The sequence below is a fragment of the Prinia subflava genome, chromosome 2, assembly GCF_021018805.1.
Source record: "Prinia subflava isolate CZ2003 ecotype Zambia chromosome 2, Cam_Psub_1.2, whole genome shotgun sequence".
Classification (NCBI taxonomy): domain Eukaryota; kingdom Metazoa; phylum Chordata; class Aves; order Passeriformes; family Cisticolidae; genus Prinia; species Prinia subflava.
The window spans coordinates 112,438,041-112,458,363 of NC_086248.1; the positions used below are offsets into that span (position 1 = coordinate 112,438,041).

General features: G+C 41.8%; 1 protein-coding gene across 1 annotated transcript in view; it reads right to left on the minus strand.

Moving 5' to 3' along the window:
- Nucleotides 1–1,006: 1,006 nt before the first annotated feature.
- The window catches only part of PCSK2 (proprotein convertase subtilisin/kexin type 2), a 94,028-nt gene continuing 74,711 nt past the window's right edge, over nt 1,007–20,323 (minus strand). Inside the window, exons 8-12 of the mRNA XM_063391650.1 lie at nt 19,609–19,784; nt 10,234–10,449; nt 8,966–9,066; nt 6,185–6,412; nt 1,007–2,712 (exon numbers count right to left, since the gene is read on the minus strand). Coding sequence (XP_063247720.1) covers nt 2,226–2,712; nt 6,185–6,412; nt 8,966–9,066; nt 10,234–10,449; nt 19,609–19,784 — 1,208 coding nt within the window. The 3' untranslated portion in view covers nt 1,007–2,225. The remainder of the gene's footprint in view (nt 2,713–6,184; nt 6,413–8,965; nt 9,067–10,233; nt 10,450–19,608; nt 19,785–20,323) is intronic.

Here is a 20,323-nt window from a genome sequence, read left to right on the forward strand (position 1 = left end):
CATTTAAGAATTCCACATGGACTTTTCTTATTCCAAAACTTTTCCACATTTTAGAAGTCCAGTAAAAACTTTCAGTAACCTCTTCCTTTGGTCACATACACGCACAAAGTTACGCTGTATGTGTGTTATATACCATTTGTAATTCTGGATATATTTATATGCAAATATAAGTAACGTACTCTGAATATAGATATATATATTGTATGTGTTATATATATATATATATAATTGTAATTGTAATTATATATATATATACAGAGTGATACCACAGGTGTGTATGTATTTAGTCATACAGGTGTATGCATTAATATAGATATGGTAAATTTTTCTGATGGGACTGCTGCACACCACGAGAAACCTGTGAGTAGTGTGAGGCTGCTTGGCCTGGCTTTGGGATGTAACTCACATAGGAGTAGGTTGAGCTGTTTATTTTTCATTTGGAAAAGGAAAGAACAGGACTCTTATGGAAAAACAAACGATGGATAGTCTCTTAACATTATTCTTACACATTCTTAAGTGAAACACGTCCACCATAGAATCTTTGGGTTATGTTTTTTGTTTGGTAGATAAATACTTACTGAATGTGTTTCTACTGCTATGCAGCGGATCAACCAGGACTACATTTATTAAAACATCTTCGATTAATACTCTGTATATTAAAAATACATAATAAAATTCTGAAACTAGTCACTGCTAAAAGGTGGATCCTGCTAAGATCTGAAACACCTGCTTAAAATTACCATTTGAGTAGGTCCACTGATGGGCTTTAGTGCCAGTGCCTAAATATTTGCACAATATTTAGACCCTTTACTTCTCAAAGGTTAAATTTGGCATCTCACACACCTGAGAACATGTAGTGGTTGCTTCCATCAGTAATTCCCACCAGGGAGAATGTTATGTTTTGCAGCAATAGCCAGAGCACACTCTGAGGGTGAGAGAGATGGACTTTAACTAATCAAAGAGGGACCGACCTTAAACAGCAAAGAACAAAGACTGCCAACAAATCTTCCCAAATATACTACATTTTATTTCTCAAGAAGGCCAACTTTGCATTACACTTTAATAACTTCATCATATTTTTCTCCTTAAATATATTTGTACAACATAATACCAGCAAATATATAGCTTTAAAAAAAAACAAATTTAAATTAAAATTTGCTTTGGGACTGAAACTGTGTGCTTCAAATTTCCCCACAGCAGTTTAGTGGCAGCTGGAAACCAGGTGGCGACACCGAAACCAGGTGTCTGTGGTTAGTAATGCTGAAACAACCTCATTTTACAGTGCTGGAGAACATCTCAGTAGAGAGACCAGCAGAGGCACACAAGCTGCCAGAAATCCTACAGCTCATCCCTGTGTGCTTGTTCTGCTGTAAGATGGTAAATTGATTTAAATTGCCAAAATGGCAAAACAAAACAAAAACCCCAGAACACAGGAAAAGAACCCCCAAACCAACCAAACTAAAATGACTCCAGCAGAAGTGGGACTTGTGCTTCTAGAAGGCCCTGACCCAGTTTGCAAATCACGTCTCCCTGCCACCCAGCTTTGGCATCACTTTGCCTTCCTTATTGCATACCTGTTGATCCATCCTGCAGCTGAAGGGTGTACGTAGTGTAACTGTAGTCTGAAATAAACATCTCAAAAGGATTGGATTTCTGCAAATAGGATTGGTGAACTTTCCTTATCTCTGGATTATTTCTTTTTGTGGGGTCTAGTGGTACTTTGGTTGAACCCAATGGAGAAAGTCACACTGAAGTCAGTGATGCAGAGGGAGCACGTTCAAAGACCTCTCCAGACAACTTCTTTGTGATTCCCTCCCTCACAGTCATTTTTAAAAATGTGCTCATCATCACCAACTTCCAGTGTTAAAATCCACTCTTTTTTTAATACAAACATTTACCACAGAAATATGAAGGGAAAAGCCATTAACTTCTTTGCAGGTTATTACCTATTTGTATGACACAAAAGGGAAAAAAATCATCATTTACAGTCACAAACTATACATAGTATTTGGTGGGAGTATATTTTGTGGTTCAGAGATAAAAAATGGACCACTCCGGTGGCAATTAAAGTAATTATTGACGAGATATAAGACTTGAAAATCAAGAAAGGGCGATAATTTGGCTACAGAGACAATCATTGTAATACGTCTAACACAGAGGTATGGATAGCAGAACGGTGAGTAGAGGGGGCTGGGGGAGGAAAGACACCATCATGCAACACAGCACTAGTTCTTGCTCAGTATACTCTTGAGGCTCCTCTCCACTGCTTCATCTAACTCTTCCTCCAGCTCCTCCTTCTTGGACATGGCCAGTTTGGACTGATAATCCTTTACGATTTGGTCTATGTAGGGCGCGCTCTGGGTGCCGTGCAGCATCAGTGTCCACTCCTTCAGCACGCCCCGCTGGGGCTGGCTGCCCACAAACCCCACCTCCAGAGCCCAGGTGCCTCGGGGGTCTTCCCCCCACGTGTGAGTGGTCATGAAAGGCCACTTGTCAAAACCCACCTTGGAGTCGTCGTCCCTGGGGCGCCGGCTCAGCAGGATGGACTTGGTGCCCATGGGTGAGGTCATGTTGATGTTGAGGTCTCCCCGCCGCGTGGCGTTCACTGTTATCACTGCCTGGACGTGCTCCAGGTACCGCACAAAGTTCTCCTTCCCCTCGCACGCGTCCGTGGTCAGCGTGAGGACCAGTTTGCCACTCGGTGGGATCTTCCTGTGGGTCAAAAGGCAATAAAGCCAGTGAAAACAGGGCAACGTGGGCTGGGGTTTAGCACCTCTCAGAAAAACACTGCATTGTTTTCCTTATTAATACATGAAGAAACAAGGAAACAATAGTCACAAACTTAGCCAGAAAGTAAATCTTCTCCTCTTAGAAAATGATACCAAAACCTTAATTTAAAAATAACTATGAAATGTACTCCTACACAAAGAGGGAAGTAATACAATTTTAGAAGCACATACTGCTCTTTAAGGGCTAACATTAATGGCTGTCTTTCCTTATCACTCCTGTATGGGGTAATTGCATAATAATGCACATACTCAGTAAAAGAACTGTAAAAAGTAAAAGTCAGTCAGGTGAGTTTGCTTAAATGACAGCAGCACATGGCTCTCTGGTGTTGGAGGAACCAGTTGCACAGAATTTCGGTGCAGTCACATTAAGGCCAATGTCCTTGTTCTGCTTTGGAAACCAGCACCAATGTGGGATCCTAGAGTTGGCCCATTTGAAAAATACTTCTCCCTGAAGGTTTCCACCCTCGAACAGCTCCTGTACATGAGCATATGAACCAAGAAAAGAAGTTGCATGTGTTTACTGAGTTGCCAAGGTGCTGTCTGGCCCAGGAGCCGAGGCTGTAAACTGCCTTCTAAACCCGTTGGGGTCAAGATGCACCTTTAATTAGCCACTGCCTCAGAAACTGGCTGGCAAAATACATGGAAATTGTAAAAATGCTCTACATCTTCGCCATCAGTGTTCTGCAAGCAGCATGACATTTTCCTCTGTCTAAAAGAAATAATTGAAAGACAAGAATTACAGCAATGATTAAAAAAGGGACCAAGCCACAAAAGACTCCAGTCACCTTGTCATTATCTTGTCTTCTCCCTGACCTCAGCTGTGCAGCCAAATTGAGTCTTTTGAAGGGCATTGACTACAGTGTGGCAATGAATACCTTATTTTCAAAAGAAGTCTGTACCAGCTTTCTCCCTCTGCTAATGAAATACTGTGTTCTTTAGAGACCACTGAAAGCATTTCACTGAAGCCTAGCTTCCAGGAATTCTTTTCTTCTTGAGATGAGCTCCAGATATTACACTTGGTACATCACTAAGGGGCTCAGGACAGTGTCTGTCCCCCTTTTACAGAGTATTACCTTCCTGGAAGTACTTGCAGAGCAAAACATCACTCAGATCCAGATCCCCAAGGCACCTAAACACCTTAAACTGAAACACCTGTATTGTTCTGAGTATTATGAGCAGAAGTTGGTATAACATAAATATTATATAGCTGAAATATTTGAGCATCTAATATCATACCCTTGAGATACTTATTTTACATACCAAAGCACCAGAAAAATGCACTATGTGCAGACAGAGGGGAAGGATCATAATTTCACAATTTTGCCATGTTCTAGCAGTTTCTCTGCATGGGAAGCCTCAATCTCATCTCAGTCTGAATTCAGGTTGTCTCACAGCCTTTTCACACAGTGGACAAAGCTTTGTCAAACATTGCTTCATTCCCAGAGGTGTGATAAGTGGTTTATCTCCTCCAGTTAATGAGGAGGGACATCACAGTGTGACTCTTTCCTTGCTGTCAAGACTAAAGCCCAACGGAACAAGAGCAATGTGTTCCCACTGCATCTGCTCTGCAGAAGACTTGACAGCTGCAAAAAGCTTTTCTCTCCACCTTCTCAAGCACTGCAGAGCAAAAGTTCTCTCAGCTCTCTAAAAACATGAGAAAAGGCTTGCTCTGTTTCTCCCTTTCCTATTAATTAGGTTCTAATAGTGTCTGCTTCACTAATTATTGTCAGTCCAGGTGAAAACAAAACTTTCAAGTCTTTTAATTTTGTATTTCCCTAAACCAGCCAGAACCCTTGTAAGGAAAAGTTCCTATTGCTAACAAATGTTTCTATTTTAAATACTGATTGCTTTCAGCACACAGTATATTATGTCTGCTAATTATTTCCTGGCCTTTTGCTTAATTGACAATGCTGCTCTGAAACACACCTCCCATATCAGCTACTCACCTTCATAAATCTATACTAAATACATATTTGACGTATACAAATATCTATACTTACATAAAAATATAGAGAATATATATAGAAAATGTTGCTTCAGCAAACCAAACTGAAAGAAAATTATCCACAGCAGAACTGCAGAGTAGAAGTGCAGAGTTTTAATTTCCAAGAAATCTCTGGAGATGCTGGGACTTAGCTAGCTTTTTTCTTTTTTTTTTTTTTTTTTTTTTTTTTTTTTAACAGTGCAATTCAGAAAATGTACATGTTGCACTTCACAATGTTTACTGTCTCCTGTCAGTGACATTTTCATAGGAGAACACAAACATTACAGCAGTGCTGTTAACATACAGCTGTGTCAGCCAATTAACAGGGGGCACCCTTACAGCCTACAGAAAGAAATGTTCTCTCCTCCTCTAGGATGATCCCCATTTCAATAAATGGAGCTTCCCTCAGATAAATGACATTATTTGTCTTCAGTTAATTATTCATAAACTAGAGATACCTTAGAACTAGCTTTGGCATTCTCACTTGTTTTCACCTGTGAGTATGCTTATGGCAGACAAACTAAAACCCAGAGCTCAGCTGTTACACCTTGAGTCATGCAAATTCAATTTGCAAGGCTGGGGAATAACTCACTCCTTCCCTGGCTGAGCTAGGTGCTAGGGTGGCATCCTGGTTTGTTTTGTTTTCCCAGCAGAACAATGTTGCCTTCAAAAATGGCACAGAAAAGTCAAATTTCAAATGGTATAGATACAATTTAGGCCATTATTAGGTTAGTATTTCAATTACTTAAATTAAAGTAAAGCTGTTGTAGTCAATTAGTATTAATTTGTTCACTTGTTGACTCCTTGACTTTTGCACATAAAGGTAAATCAGAAAATAATCTGACTACCTACTCTGCAGTTAGAGATTTAAAGATCTTAAAGCAAGCACAATTAAATGCTGTAGTTTTCAAACTCTGTCACTGGTACCTGAAGATGATCGTTTCAGTCTTCTGGAGATAAAATTTTCTGCTGAAGAATCTCACAATGAGATATTACCTGGCTGACTAAGATATTAATGTGGCAGCAGTTTATGTAATTTACAGTGCCAGTCTCCCAGATTTTTATTTGGGGATAGGCCCTTTATTCACAGAAACTTTAGCACAAACACACCTGTAAGTGCCCAGGGGAAATGGATGTTGCTGTTAACACTCCAGGCACTAGCAGTGAGGATACAGATGTGCTACAGCATGTACTGCTCCAGCAAGCCAGGAACTGAAAGATCACATAGTTTCCTCTCGCATTGTTGATAAAAAATATTTTATCAACTTATTATTGGCAATGTTAGGGTCTCTTAGCAAAAAAATAAACTTCATTAAGTTTCTTTAACTGTCTTTGTCAACATAACTGCATGCCTGCAGTCTCCCAGCTGCCTGGAGAGAGTCAAACACATCCACTAGGACTATCCACTTACTCAGGCTCCTGTATTGACCCTCCAACACAGTGGAATCTCTCAGGAACAGTCTTCCAGTCTTTTGCCATCTTAACCATTGCTCCTGCATCCAGGACACCGTAGCCAAACAAGTGGTTGAACTCCAGCCCAACGCCATTCCTGCGCCACCGGTGAACCTCGTCGTGGAGCTGGTTCCTCTTGGAGGTGAGCACTGTCAGATGCTGCATGTCTCTCCATGTCAGATGCAAGCTGGGGAAGAGCAGCATGAGAAACAAACATTATTTCCAAGCAGATATTAAAGAGAAACCGTGTTTGAGCAAGGCTGTGGGTGAAATTCGCTTCTATGAATAACACTGAAATTTTAACTACACACATCTCAATAACAAGGCTTCTATTCATCTCAGTAGGAACAAGAATAGGTTTGAATTATATAGGACTTTTCCAAATATGTTCTCCAAAATGCAAAATCCTTTCTGATTAAAAATAACTTCATTTAACTAAACATTCTAAATCCAACACGAAAATTTTAAACTGATAAAATGAGTAAGATATTATACCAGATCCTGAGAGAAATACGAAAAATTCCAAGATGATAAAAAAATTTCACCTAGCTTTCCCTCTTAGATCTTGCCCTCTTTTTCTTGCCTGCTCCTCCTGCTTTTCCCATGGACCTCCCAAGATCCACCCTGAGAGGCTGACAAGCTCTAACGATCCAGGTGTTAGCAATGTCAGGATTCTGTGAATAGGGATATTTGGGCCCTGGGTGGCTGCAGCTTTGCAGTGTAAAGTATGGCAGAGGATTTTCACCCATGTTATCTTAGCAGGAATGGATGCAGTCAATTAATGTTTGCCTAGTTGCAATGGTTATTTTTCATCATCTTCTCTTGTCTTCCTAGATGTACAGTGATTATGATAACAGGAAGGGCATTTACTATTCTAAAAAGCTTCAGAACTGACATTCTAATTCTACATAACTAAAGCTGTTCCAGTTGTTTTATGATGAACTCTTTCAACATCACAATATGTTTGATTCAGACCATCAGCCTAAAAGGAACTGCTTTTCAGCTTTCTGTGCCCCAAGTAATAAGCATGTGTGCTGCTGAATGTACACCAGAATAGCCAATTACTGTCACTCCCCCAAGGTGACACAAGAGAGCTGAAAAGAAGATATCAATTGCATCATTCTTATTGAAATCTTAGGAGCTTGCTACATATCCTAAAGCTGTACTTTCTGTTTCATAGATCGGTCTGGTTGGAGAGACATGTCAGTCCTATATTGTGTATGAGCTGGCAGACAATGCAGGCAAGGACAGGCTTCGTGGGAGATTGTCAGTGATTCCCAGGAAGGCTCACCCAGAACAGTTCTGCACAATACAGTTCAATACAGCCAGAAGGATCTAGGAGGCACTGACAGTTCCTTCTCTCTCCTGCTCCCTTCTCAGCAAAGCCTGGAAATCCTAGTGCAAGCCAGGGGTATTAAGTCTAATTCCTATTCATGATAATCTGGCAGAGTAATTCCAGTCCTTATGGGTAGCTCAAATGAAGAATGATAATTATGATCGAGATATTTAGGTTCCAGCCCAGTTTAAACATTCAGCAGTCAGAAAATTCATTAAAAATTTATATTTTTATGACCATATTAATATTTTACCTAGTGGCTGTCCCACTGAATGAATTTGATAGTAGAAGGAATGATCATCGAAAGCTAAACAATTGGTGTGTGTCTTACATGTATAAAACCTGAAAAATGAGACTTGGGACCAAGTCATGTTCTGAGCATGATAGTCATTGCTCTGCTAATGTAAACTTGGCCTCCTCTCACAAATCTTCATTATTCTGCACTGTTGAAGGAAATTATGCACAAAAGTACTCCCTTCATGCTGTCATTACAGCAACTGAAGATCTGTAACTAAGGAAATGTTGCCTCAGTTCACGAAAAAACTTAACATTAAGAAAAAAGGTGGTATAAGTTATTGCAAGGAAAACTTTTCCTAATCAGTAGGAAAGAAGATAATGATTCCAAGATATAAAAAAGGTTCCAGTGTCAGGAATACCGTAGAGATGGTAAACAGACAATGGATATTTATTCCTTCATGTAACAGAGCAATTACACAGCACAGAAGCAAGCTACCAGCAATGGGTTAAGAAAACAAAGAAAACGTTCCACACCACCATTGCCAAAAAAATACTGAGGAACTGATTATTACTGGATGGCCTAGGTGCCAAACACAGACAATCTGAAAAAGAGTTAGGCAACTTCAAGAAAGATCAACATGCCTGTGGCTCTCAAACAGAAGAGACCCACAGCTGTCTCTACAAATCATGGACTGACAAAGCTCTTGTTGAAAGATCCCTCTTGATCCCCATTCTTTGTCCTCTTTTAAGCATCTGTCATTGCAGACAGTACCTGGCACAAGAGGAACTCCTGTCTCACACTTCAGGGTCATTCTTACGTTTCTGCAGGCTGGGCATTTCACAGAGGACACGTGGAGAAATTAAATAATCTCTTCCTCCAAACAGCGCTAGAGAAATCTAATCACTGCACGCAGAGGGTGGGGAGGACACAGAGAGAGCCAGACAGCCCAAACACCAGAACACCAGACAGCCAGATCTGCCACGAGGCTCTGGCAAGGCTATTGCTGCGCCTGCGAGTCACCGCGCACGTCACCGCCGTACGAGGCGGCTCTTGAGCCGGTCACCGCAGCCTCGCGCCACGGCCAGCCCCCTGAAATGATGAGCACCACTGAACAAACCACAGCCCCCTCCTCCCTAGGGCTCACGAGGAACTTCCCAAGAGCATACTTAGCCTCCAGGGCCAGGGCGAATACTCCGGCCGCTTCGGGGGCAGCTGCAGACGTGCCCGAATGACGCAGGGTGCAGTTGCCGTACAAGTCTGTCGTAGCCTGCAAAGATATCAGATGTAATTAATGAAACCAGGTATCTCACTTTCGCTGCAGCTACAGACTCAGAAAAATACAGAAAGTGGAGTTTGTGCCCTTGCTTTTTAATTGTGCCCATGATCTGTTTTCTTTTCTGGAAGAGTGTATCAATTTAAAACCACAGTGAGACACATTTAAATGAAAGAGCAAGTCATCAGGTAGTAAATCAGTGCTCACTGTCACTTAGAACCCATCTACTTATAAACACAGTTTAACCAAAGGCCTTAAACTCCTTTCTGATTATCAAGAAGATTAGAAACTGGAATTGTTAACACTATTGAGCTTTTTAACGTTTGTCCAACTCTGAGACCAGCAGCAGCACCAGACTGCAGAGACCAAAAGAAAACCCTAGAAATGTATTTTATGGCAATAATGACAAAGATCACTTTGGCTGGTATCATCACAGGGCTGATATGAAGACAGAAACCAGTGTTCTGTCTGCTACTGCATGTGGGCATTTAGGATTGCACAGTGTGTCTTGGGGGCTTGAGGCAGGGCCATGGAAAATGTACAACAGCTTTTGGCAAAACTAACCTTCAGTCAGTACACCTGCATCTTCCAGTCTGTAAACTGAACTAAGTTCTGGCAAGTCTGAAGGTGCTGAAGGTCACTAGAGTGGAAGAGAATCCCAAATTCAATCGAACAGAACCTGCCTGTTTTCCAGCTGTAGGTATGGCCCTGCAGCAACAGCAGGCTCTGGTGATCTGAACCCCCACATGTCCTCTGTGGGTGACTAAATGTCATTCTGCTCTGAGCTGCTTGTACAGCAGAAGTCTGCCAGTACAAGTAAATACTATCTCAGATGCTAACTTGGATTTTTACAGAGACCTTTTGTCACACTGTCCTCCAGAAAGAGGGCAACTGAACTTCTAAATCTGCCTTTTGATAAAAGAAAGCACCAGCTTTCCTTTGAAGCTCTAAAAGATGGAAGATCCTTGCTATTCTCAGTATAAATCCCACATCCTCTCAGCTGACAGTTCTGGCACCATCACATACTGCAAACGAGAAAATATTCACCTCAACAAAGAACCATCTGCTGCTCCAAAGTACACAGAGTTGCAAGAGGTCATGCACACAGACACGCATCACGCACACAGACAGCAACAACAGCACAACAGCGTCAGCACTCACCACGCCAGCCTCTGGATTTCTCTTCCTGCCGTTGCTGAAGGTGGAGGCCAAGGTTGAAGAGCAGCTTTCGTCGTACAGAGCCGTCCGCCCGTCGTTGATGGCGGAGTTGATGGAGATTGTCCACATGCTGGACGCGTACCCATCGCAGTTACAGTCGTCGTAGCTGCCTCCATCTCCTGAGGCCCAGACATAGATGCTGCCCTTGCCACCCCGGCCCTGTGAAAAGCGACCCTCTGGAGTTAGGCAGCAAACAGGAGACAGCAGCAGCTTCAAACTGCTCAAGCGCTCAGGCCTGAGCAACAGGCCCCAGCCAAAGCTGGCTCAGAAGAATCCTAAAAATCATGTAATAGATACTGTGTTAGCCACTTAACAAAACAGCCTTGCACACAGACTGACCAAACTGCTTTAACCTGAATCCGGCTGCTAGAAGTGTGGTTTAGTTGTTTACACAGTAAGCTTATTGTTTCATTAAATGCAGCATTTTGCCTCCATGTTGCCTTAGTATTAGCAGTAAAGTAAGACTATTCTTTGTTGGTGCCTGTGTCCTTCAAATCACCCCCATCAATTGGCAAAACAACTTTCATGTGACCTTGTGAAATTAGGAGAAAGGAGAAAACTGGTACGAACAAAACATAAATGAAGCTTCAGCTGAAATACACAGACCTGGGCAGGTTATTAAATCCAGGCAACTGGCAGCCAAAGCCAGCTCTGCAACCTTGTGTACACGGAGCAGTTCCATTTATCTCCTGGTTTGCTTCACACCCTGAAGGCTCCTGTGACAGATGCTAAGACATTTTATGGACTCATTAGCATTTATGTCATGATCTAAGTGCCATGAGGAAAAGTGTTCTTTTAAAAGGCATATAGGTCATGCCCAAGGCTGGGTTTGTAAGATCCAGTTAGGTTCAGGCAATGTTTAAAAAGCTCTACCAGCACCTTTTCCTCTCGATAAATTTCTTTTTCCAAAGACATGATTGGTTCAGAGCTGTTTTTCTGACAAACCAGCTTCTACTTGAAAGGAGAAAATAAAGTTATGAGGCCATACAAATAATCTCCAGAAATCCAGCCCAGCAATTATCCTGAGATGGACAGGAGTGACTGAAGCTGGAGGGCCACTATAAAGGCTTGCCATTAATTAAAGGAAAGAAATCCATACCCTCTCCCCAACTTCCAGATAGGCAGGCAGTGGGAAGGGATCAACTCAGCTCCTCCTAATTCCATGATCAGAAAGAGGCAGGAGCTGCCTGAAAGAGAGTCAGACCTGAGAACTTCAGCTCTCAGGGAAGGATCAGTGCTTGCTGTGGAACTCAAAGCTCAGATCTCCAACTGATTCCAGCACAGCCACCATTTCTCTCTGTCTTCAGTTCAAGCAATCCAACATTTACTTCTGAGAGCACCAGAAGTCTGCAAGGCTGGAATTTAACACACTGTTTAGATACACTGAGCAAAAGACTAAAAAAAATCTCTTCTGGTCTGCTCATTGCCCAGCACGAAATGGAAGTTAATGAATATACAAACTTAGTAACCTGCAGTGGCATTTTAACAGGGAACCTTTTCAGTCAGGATTTTAAATCAAATCTGAGTTCCCAGCAGTAGCCTCTATTTTTCACTGCACCCCACTGAACAGAGCAACCTCATTATTTCAAGCGCGTTGGTGAGTTGCATTATAATCCACTGAACTGCACAGCAGGACTGCTGACACTGGGATATGTAACGTCTCAGGACACAGATTTTCATAATAAAGATAATGACTATGAAAAAGCTCCCTGAAATCCATCTAAGAACTTCCACAAAAACCTGGTACCAGTCGAACTTTAAGGGTGTATGATACTGTTGCAAAAATATATACTTTTAGGAACAAAATAGTTGTAGCAATTTATTTTAAAAATAGAATAGAATAAAATAAAGTAAAATTCAGTTTTAAAAGACTGGTTATGCTTTTTTATATTTGAATTTTTCCATATCCCACCTTGTGCTCTGAACGTGAACTGAAAACTCCTATTTGCATCTCAACCTTATGTGAACCTAAAAAATGTCACTGCTGTGACTCAAGCTGCTGTGCACTTGGACCAAAAACAGCACTGAAGAAGGCAGAAGTAGCAAACACTACAACCAGCAGAGGGAGCCTGAAGGAAGGGTCAGGAAAAATTAAAATTATTACTAAAGAATTAAGAACACCAGCAAGATTGCGAAATACAGTTTAAAGGCAAAGTGGTGCACCAAAAAGGATCCTTGTTAAAATACCGAGGTACAAACCCCTTGACCATGTCTGGCTCCCAATTTTTAAGGCCAGGAAAAGGCATCATCAGGACACCAGGAGGCAGATAGGAGTGGGGAAAGAAGGAAAAAAAAAAGCAGCACCTGACTGTGAGGAGGTATTTTTTTTTAGGTGCAGTGAAAAGCTGTTCCAGGATAAGGATAGCCAAATGGTTTGCTGATATTTATGGACTGCTTCACTCCTATGGAAGGAAATGCAGATGGGGCACATTTGAAAAAATATGTGAAAAAATTATAGAACTGAAAACTGCTTTCTGTAACAAATTCAAAGCACACTTTTTTAAATAAGCATCTTTCTGCTTGACATATGATGGCTATTTAGTAATTCTTCCTCCTAGGAAAACAGAGGTGTTTCAGCAACTTCTATATAATTTAATAGCAATTTGTGTGCCTGCTATGGCAAGAGATAAACTGGTTTTCCAGGAAAAGCAAAAGAAATTCTAGTTTCTTCTCACCTTTTTCAGGGGTCCTACAGGACACAGCTTCTGGCCTCTATTAATTTTGACTATAATTTCCTCTGAAAAAGGGATTTCTTTCTCTTCATGACTGAATTATTTGAAAACCCTTACATGTTTTGTAATTAAAACCTGCATCCTTCACTAATGGTCGCTAATTATTGCAGGAAGTGCAGTTTGCAGCCTGTGCAGGTAAAATGGAATCACCATCACATTCCCTGGCAGGGACATGCCAAGGCAAGGACACACTGGAGGAGCTGTGGGACCATTTCTCTGCTGCCATGAGCTGCTGGGGAGCATTAGACTGGGCTCCCAAGGAGATCACACGGAGACCCTGCTCTGCCTTGGTCTCCCCAGCCTTCTTTTCCACCAGCAATCTGGCTGTGCAGTATAAGCCAGCTGGAGGCAGCGAGTCCTTGGCATCCCTGAACTGCTGCCCAATTTTTGTACTGCCAGGGTTTTCTGGAGCCTGCCTGCATGTTCCTGCATCCCTCCAGCTGCCAGGATGATTTGCCTAGAGGAATCTGGTAGCCTGTGACTTCTTGGATCCCTTTGCTCCTTTCCTATACTGATGACTTGGGCACTGTCAAAAACCTAAGGCAAAATCTAGGCAGAAACACATTTCTGACAGCCGGCCAAGCAATCTTGATTTAACCTCAGGGAAAGTTTAATCAGGAAACACATTTGGACTGCCAAAGTTTGCCACCACACGGGGACAAGTTCAGGGGGACAGCTGCTTTGTTTGAGCTGAATGCCTTTGCACTTCTCCTGCATCCAGTTCCTTCTGAAAGCCTGGAGATGCTGAAGTGTAACCCTGGACAAGCCCAGCACAGGCACAAGCCATGCAGTTCAGCTCAGAAGAAACAGCAGAGGGGTTATCCTCTCAAATTCACCACTGATGGAGCCCCTGTCCCTTCCCTGCTGGCCTGTCCAACCACTGTACTCAGCAGGGGAAGAGGAAAGGCTGTTTTGGCAGGAGCAACAACTCAGTTCAACACCTGGGATACTGTGCAGGGGATAACAGTCACTGGGAGCCACATTTCAGTCACGCTTCTCCTTCACATCCTCCCTCTTGCATTTTGCTGTCTTTAGTAGCTGTCTGTCCAGCTTGTCCTAGCAGATTTCTGAAACTGTTTGAGTCAAGCAATAACCACTGAACTCCCAAAAACTGCTGCATGCGAGAGTCTCAAGAAACCTACTATAAGCCATATAATCTGTAAACCCTAATAAAAGCCTTTCTGTAACTTATTCTAGAATTGGTCACAGAAGAGTACTGAACTCACATCCACCAAATCACAATTAATTGCATAATTGTTAATACCTCCTTTGGCTAAAAATAACGCTTGAGCCATTTTCTACATCTAAATTGCTGTTGAAATTGGATGAACTTCTCTCAGCCAAGGGAAATGAATATAAAATTATACTTTCAGTGAAGAGAGGCAGCATTAGGTTTCAGTGAGGGTTCAGTCTAGCAGGGAAATGAGGAGGGAACTTTGAAAATGCAGAGGCAAAACCTTTTAATTAGCCATTTCTTTTTTGCTGGATGCTGGGCTGTGTACCACAAGTGATAATACAACAATTCTACAGGCATAACTCTAGTATCAATAATATTTGCAAAAAAAAAATTAATCCCATCCTATTCTCGTTATCTCTGAACTAGATTATCACTGAGAAAGACTCTAAACACCCAATTTACTCTTTACCAGTGACAATGCTGGTTTCCCTTCCCAGCATTTCCAAGTGGTGTGATGAACTCTGGCCTCACAGCTTCACCTGTGCCCTTGGAAGCACGGGGCAAAGGTTCCCAGCCTGCAGCATCAGCCTTGCTGGGAAGCTAAACCATGGATCTGCTGAGCTGGGGCTCAGAGATTAGGCAAAAAAAACACTCCTGGGGGCAGAGTAAGACTACAAAACCAGCATTTTCAGGCTATATTATTGTCTTGCCTCCTTAGAAAACACCCCTGTTGGATGACCAGGGTTCAGAATTCCAAGCAGATACAATGTGTGTGGGGTTTTAATAAGGTTTGTTTTTATCTTAAATGAATAACACAAGGCATGGGATTATAATACATATTTCAGACACAATAAAGGGCTCCCAAGTAATAAAGAAGCTTGCTGGGCTTCCTCAAAAATGGAGTAATCAGATGTTGCCATATCATCAATTTCCCTGTCCTCACTTAGCTGTTGAACAAATAAAATGCTGTTAGAGGTATCTAACTGTATATGCTTAATTAACATGCTATTTTCAAAGAACAATAACACAATTTCTGTGCACTTGGAGAGGGGCAAATGAGAAATACATCCTTTTTTTTTTTTCTTACATTGTCCTTTCTTCCTTCATTGGTGAGCCCAATTACAAAGCTGTGATGTGACTACGAATTCTTAATACTGCTCCCCTGGTAATTTGTACTTAGGCACTGTTTTCTTAAATAGAAATGCATTAGGAAAGCAATAATGTTTTCACCAGCACAAGCACAAATGCCTCATGTCTTATATATTCTGGCTGAGATGGTGAAGTCTCAAGGAATTAATTCAGTCCATGAGCAAGCCCTCACAACCTCCTAATATAAAAGCCTACATGATAAAAATGCAATAGATAAGAGGCCAGCTTATTTGATTACTTCTTTTTGTTCCCTTAAACTCCAATAGCCGAAGCTGGAAAGAACTGGACTCACGAAATGACAAATAAGAAATGTTTACTGGACACTACACTAAAGACAGGATCGACCATAAAATGTAAGTAGAATTAGTTCTTGATCTAAGTTGCCTTTTCCTGTTTAAGATGATGACTGACACAATTCTGGATGCAAGATACTAGAGAAAAAATGTCTCTATTTAAGAGAGATGTATTGTCATAAGATTTCCATTTATCATCTCTACCTCCCTCTCCATTGTAAACATATAATGAATGCAAGGACCCCTCATTAGGCAAGTACTGTGTACATACAAGTTTCAGCCTAATCTTTAAAAACCAGAAGTTTTCAAAAGTCCTTTCCAGTTACCTCCCAAACAGGTCTTCTCTAGCAGCTGAAAGTTGCATTAGGTAAGAGTGTTCCTCTGTGTCATGCCAGTGCTAGTGATTGCCAAATACTTGTGGATCTTTGTGTGTATGAAACTCTTTTCAGTCCCAAGTTCTTGCTAATTCAACTGGGAGTTCATTTATCTTTGCAGTGCAACCACCACTACTCAGTGACCCAGTCATGCTGCTCCCTAGTGCCCATGAACTAAAGCCATGAGGTAACACAGTGAAGCCAGAACACATTAAAAAAACGAGTGGGATTGTGTACCAGTAACAAAAAAATAAAAAGCTCGAGTAGATTTCCCAATAACTTCTGATTACGTGGGTTATGCTGATACCCAGTTCACGCACACACCATCCCTTCTGTGCTCAGCCTTGCATGTACTGACAGTAAAAGGGCCCACAGAGGAGCTGCCAGTGTGATGGCAGACTGTGTTGTCCTTAATGATGCTATTTAGTGCTGCCTCTACTGGTGCAATTTACCTTCCAAGAGAACAGCACTCCAAAACGAAGGTATGATTAAGACAGAAGGCAAGAATGAGCCTAACACGTGCCAAGAATGGATAATGGAGGAGGAGAGGTGAGAAAATAGAATCAGAGAATAGTTTGGGTTGGAAGGGACCTTTCAAATGCCAACTCTGCTCTGCAATGAGCAGGGAGATCTTCAGCTACAAGAATATACACCAGAAACACAAGACTTGCTGGCCTTAGCCCACCTGGTTGTAGCTGGGTGGCTTCAAGACATAAAAACAGACATATAAACACAAAGTTTCACAGGTTCTGCAGTTTTAATCATATTGCCATTGTCAGGTTACAAGTTACCCCCACATCCCAGTAGCTCTGGAAGGAGGGATTCTAAAGGACGTGACAGTGGAATGGAGATTGTGGGAAGTATGAAACACTTGGCAGTGAGCTCCTCTTTGAGCTGGGCTCCCAAGTGTGGTGGCAGCAAGGCAAACGTTACCTGTGTTTGTCAACTCAATTAAATGCATATTCTGTGTGAGAATCCTATATGCCTCCTACACACTGATTTTTATTTTATTGCATTAGAAGCAAGGACATTATTCTTGCTCCATGCAAGAGCTCTTATATTGCCTTCTAGGACATTTGGAAGTATTGCTTTCAGTTTAAGAACACATTTTTATTCTCAGCATGTTGCTTCCTCCCTGCCAATATTTCAGCTTTATCATTAATTCGTGAACCATAACTCTAGCGAGAATCAGCTCTAGGCTAATAAAAAGAATTCCTACATTTCTTTGTCTCTCAGTTTATGAAAGACACTTTTTAATAAGACAGGAGGGTTATGCTGAAAAGCAATCATAAACTAGATTCACATTTTTACAGTCAATAGAAAATATATGTGATGCATATATTACAGACCTAAACTGTAAAAGGGTATTATTTCAAAGGCTTGTTAGTGTTCCTTTACATGCAGCCAACTCTGCAGTGGGTTTATCAGAGCACCATGGAGAATATCCAGCACCCACTGATGGCTTGAAATAGCTCTAGAAAAATCTCTAAAAAAACCAGACCAGAACAAACTATACCCAAAAAAATCATTCTATTAGGATACGCAATGAGCCAAAGAAGGGTAGATAAAGCTATGATCACAACACAAAGGGAGTTATCTGTGGGGGAACTGTCTCATCCTCTGTGCATATATTGCCAGGTGATAGCTGGGATACTGCCACTACAAGATTAGGTGTAATTTCCCCTGGATAAAATTTTTTTTTTTGGTAGAATCCAGTATCATTCCTCCTAATTCTGCAATGGTTGACTGAACTGGTTTCCTAGTGCAGACTCTCCTGTTAATTTTATGTCTCCTGATGAGAGCAACCCCTGCCAGAGCTCAGTTCACTATCACTGCTCTCTCTCTTTCCTGAGCCTTCAACCCGAGTGACTTCAGGGCCCCTTCTAAACTCAACAGTGCAAATTATTTCTTGAAGAGAATCACAAACACTCCTCAGGGCAAGGTATTAAAAAGGTAAAATGCCCAACACTCTGAGTATGGGACTCCAACTAGGCAATAAAACAGAAAAGAAAAATCCCTATTCTGATATTTACCATTCCAAGAGAAGGTTAATTCCAGTGAAACTCCACAAATTAAAGCATAGGGCAGTATGACAGCAAGTCAATTCAAAGGTACTTTATATACCAAATTGCAAAAAAATCCCCGTGATTAGGGCTTAAAATCTGCTTCTCTTGAAGGGTAAAATAACTCTGGTTCAGTTTTCATTCTTCCACCTTTTTTGCCACTTTTAGACAAATTCTCCATTGGAGGAGGAGAACACAAAAATTACATGGGAACTTTTCTGTGTCCAGAGTTTATATCTGCTACAACCAACATTAGTGGCAAAGAGATCAAGCAACTATAACACATCAAGGTGCTGCTAAAACTGTCAGACACCTAAGGGAGATTCTCCTCAAGACCAAAGTGTTAGAGGGGATCTTTATGGAAACACTAGATAAATGAAAATCACAAGAGGAAACACAGCCTGTGCAAGGTGACTTCAGAGGGACTCTGAACCATCAGAGGTTTGTTTGCAGTTTATACCACACAACTGAGCCAACTCAGAAGGGATTTGTGACAAGCCTTCCAGTGGTGTTGCAGTACATTGCCAGTTTTAGGGATGGAAGCATGAAGATGACAATAATCCCTCTGTTACAGGCAAAACATCTGAGGCTCAGCATTTGAGAAAGCTTTAGATGCTTCACTACTTATCACAGCGGTAGATTTAATTATCGCGTCACAAAACCTGGTAAACTGAATGTGCTGCTCACAGTGAGCTGGTGAGGAAGAGTTTGGCACAAGCAGAAGGAAGAAATAATTTGGATGGAAAAGTGAGTAATTGTGGAGCTCCCACATAAAAGCATCCCAGATGTTCTGGGTAATTTCAGATCTTGTCAATACAGAAAGCCATCTATGATCAGCTAAGGGGAAGAGGCTCATTCCCTACACAGCACCAGGGGCAGCCATGGCTGTCTTGGCTTCATGACACTGAAGAGGTGGAGACAAAGCAATGCAAGGTTGGCTTGTTTGGGCTGATTTATTTTTCAGTTGCGGCACACACATTTCCACCAGCTGTCTTATTGTGTACCGGTTAAACAGACTACAGGATGATATTGAGTGTCTTTTACAAAGAGCACAGACTACTCCTAGAAGAGCTGGAAATGTGGGAATAAACAAGGGGGCTCCTGGATGTCATTAGTCCATGGGCATCTGAACTGCTGCAGTTCAATCAGAGCTATAATAATGACCATACACGAGTGACCCGAGAGACACTCCAAATCCAAACCAGTAAATTGGTAACACACCAGAACAGACAATGCCAGCAGCTCAGCTGGCATGTTTCAACCTGGGGAATATTCACAGGTTCAGGCTCTTCCATTTTGACTGTGATGGCCTGTGAAAAGCATCTATCAGCTGACTGGAGATAAACACAGTATGCTGAGACTACACAATAAAATCAGTATGAAAATATTGCAGAGTGAACATCAAAGAACCTCGAGCCACGCTGAAAGTTGGACAATTTGTGCAACTGCACTGCGTTCCCACATCACAGGTTCCAGCACCAGTGAGTACAAACCATTCTGCCCCGAAATCCAGGCTGTTAGAACCCTTACCTTATTCACACCATCTGCCATGGCCTGCAGCGTCAGCTCTCTGGGTCCATCCACAGTCTTCCCATTATCTGTTGGCCCCCAGCTGGCACTGTAGATATCAATGACCTGAGGCATGTGACTGATGGAGGAAGCCTCAATGATGTCTGTCATAAAGGGCTGGTCCAGCATTCGAATTCCTGTGGTTTTGATCAACAGAAGCATGAAATATGCATTACCCAGCACAAAAATGTCATCTCGGCACCTGCAGAAGGCCCCCGGTTACAGGTGCTTTAAGGAAGTGGCAATTTCACCCATCCAGTGATTCTGCATCCCTTGAACATTCCCATTTCACCAGGGTGTGCTTACCCAGCAGGATGCAGTGTTAAACACCCCGCAACCACGGCAGCACGGCCCAGAAAGACAAAGAACTTTATTGTTAGCTTTCTAGTTACACTGTATTTCCCACCTACTCTTGGAGAACACTTTAAAAACACCAGAGTTCAGCAAACACAGAAATTCAGTGTTTAAATAATATCAGTGGCATTTAAAATAATATTTTGTAAGCTAGCAAAAAACAGTAATGCCCCCCGCCCCCATCTAACTTACATTCAGTTTTGTGTTCACATGTCATTGGTTTTTCAAGTAATTTTTCTATTTGTTTTGGAGCATCTCCAGAATTTAATCAGAGGAGGGAAACATGCTACACAGGAATTTCCTGGAAAAATATCATTCTGTC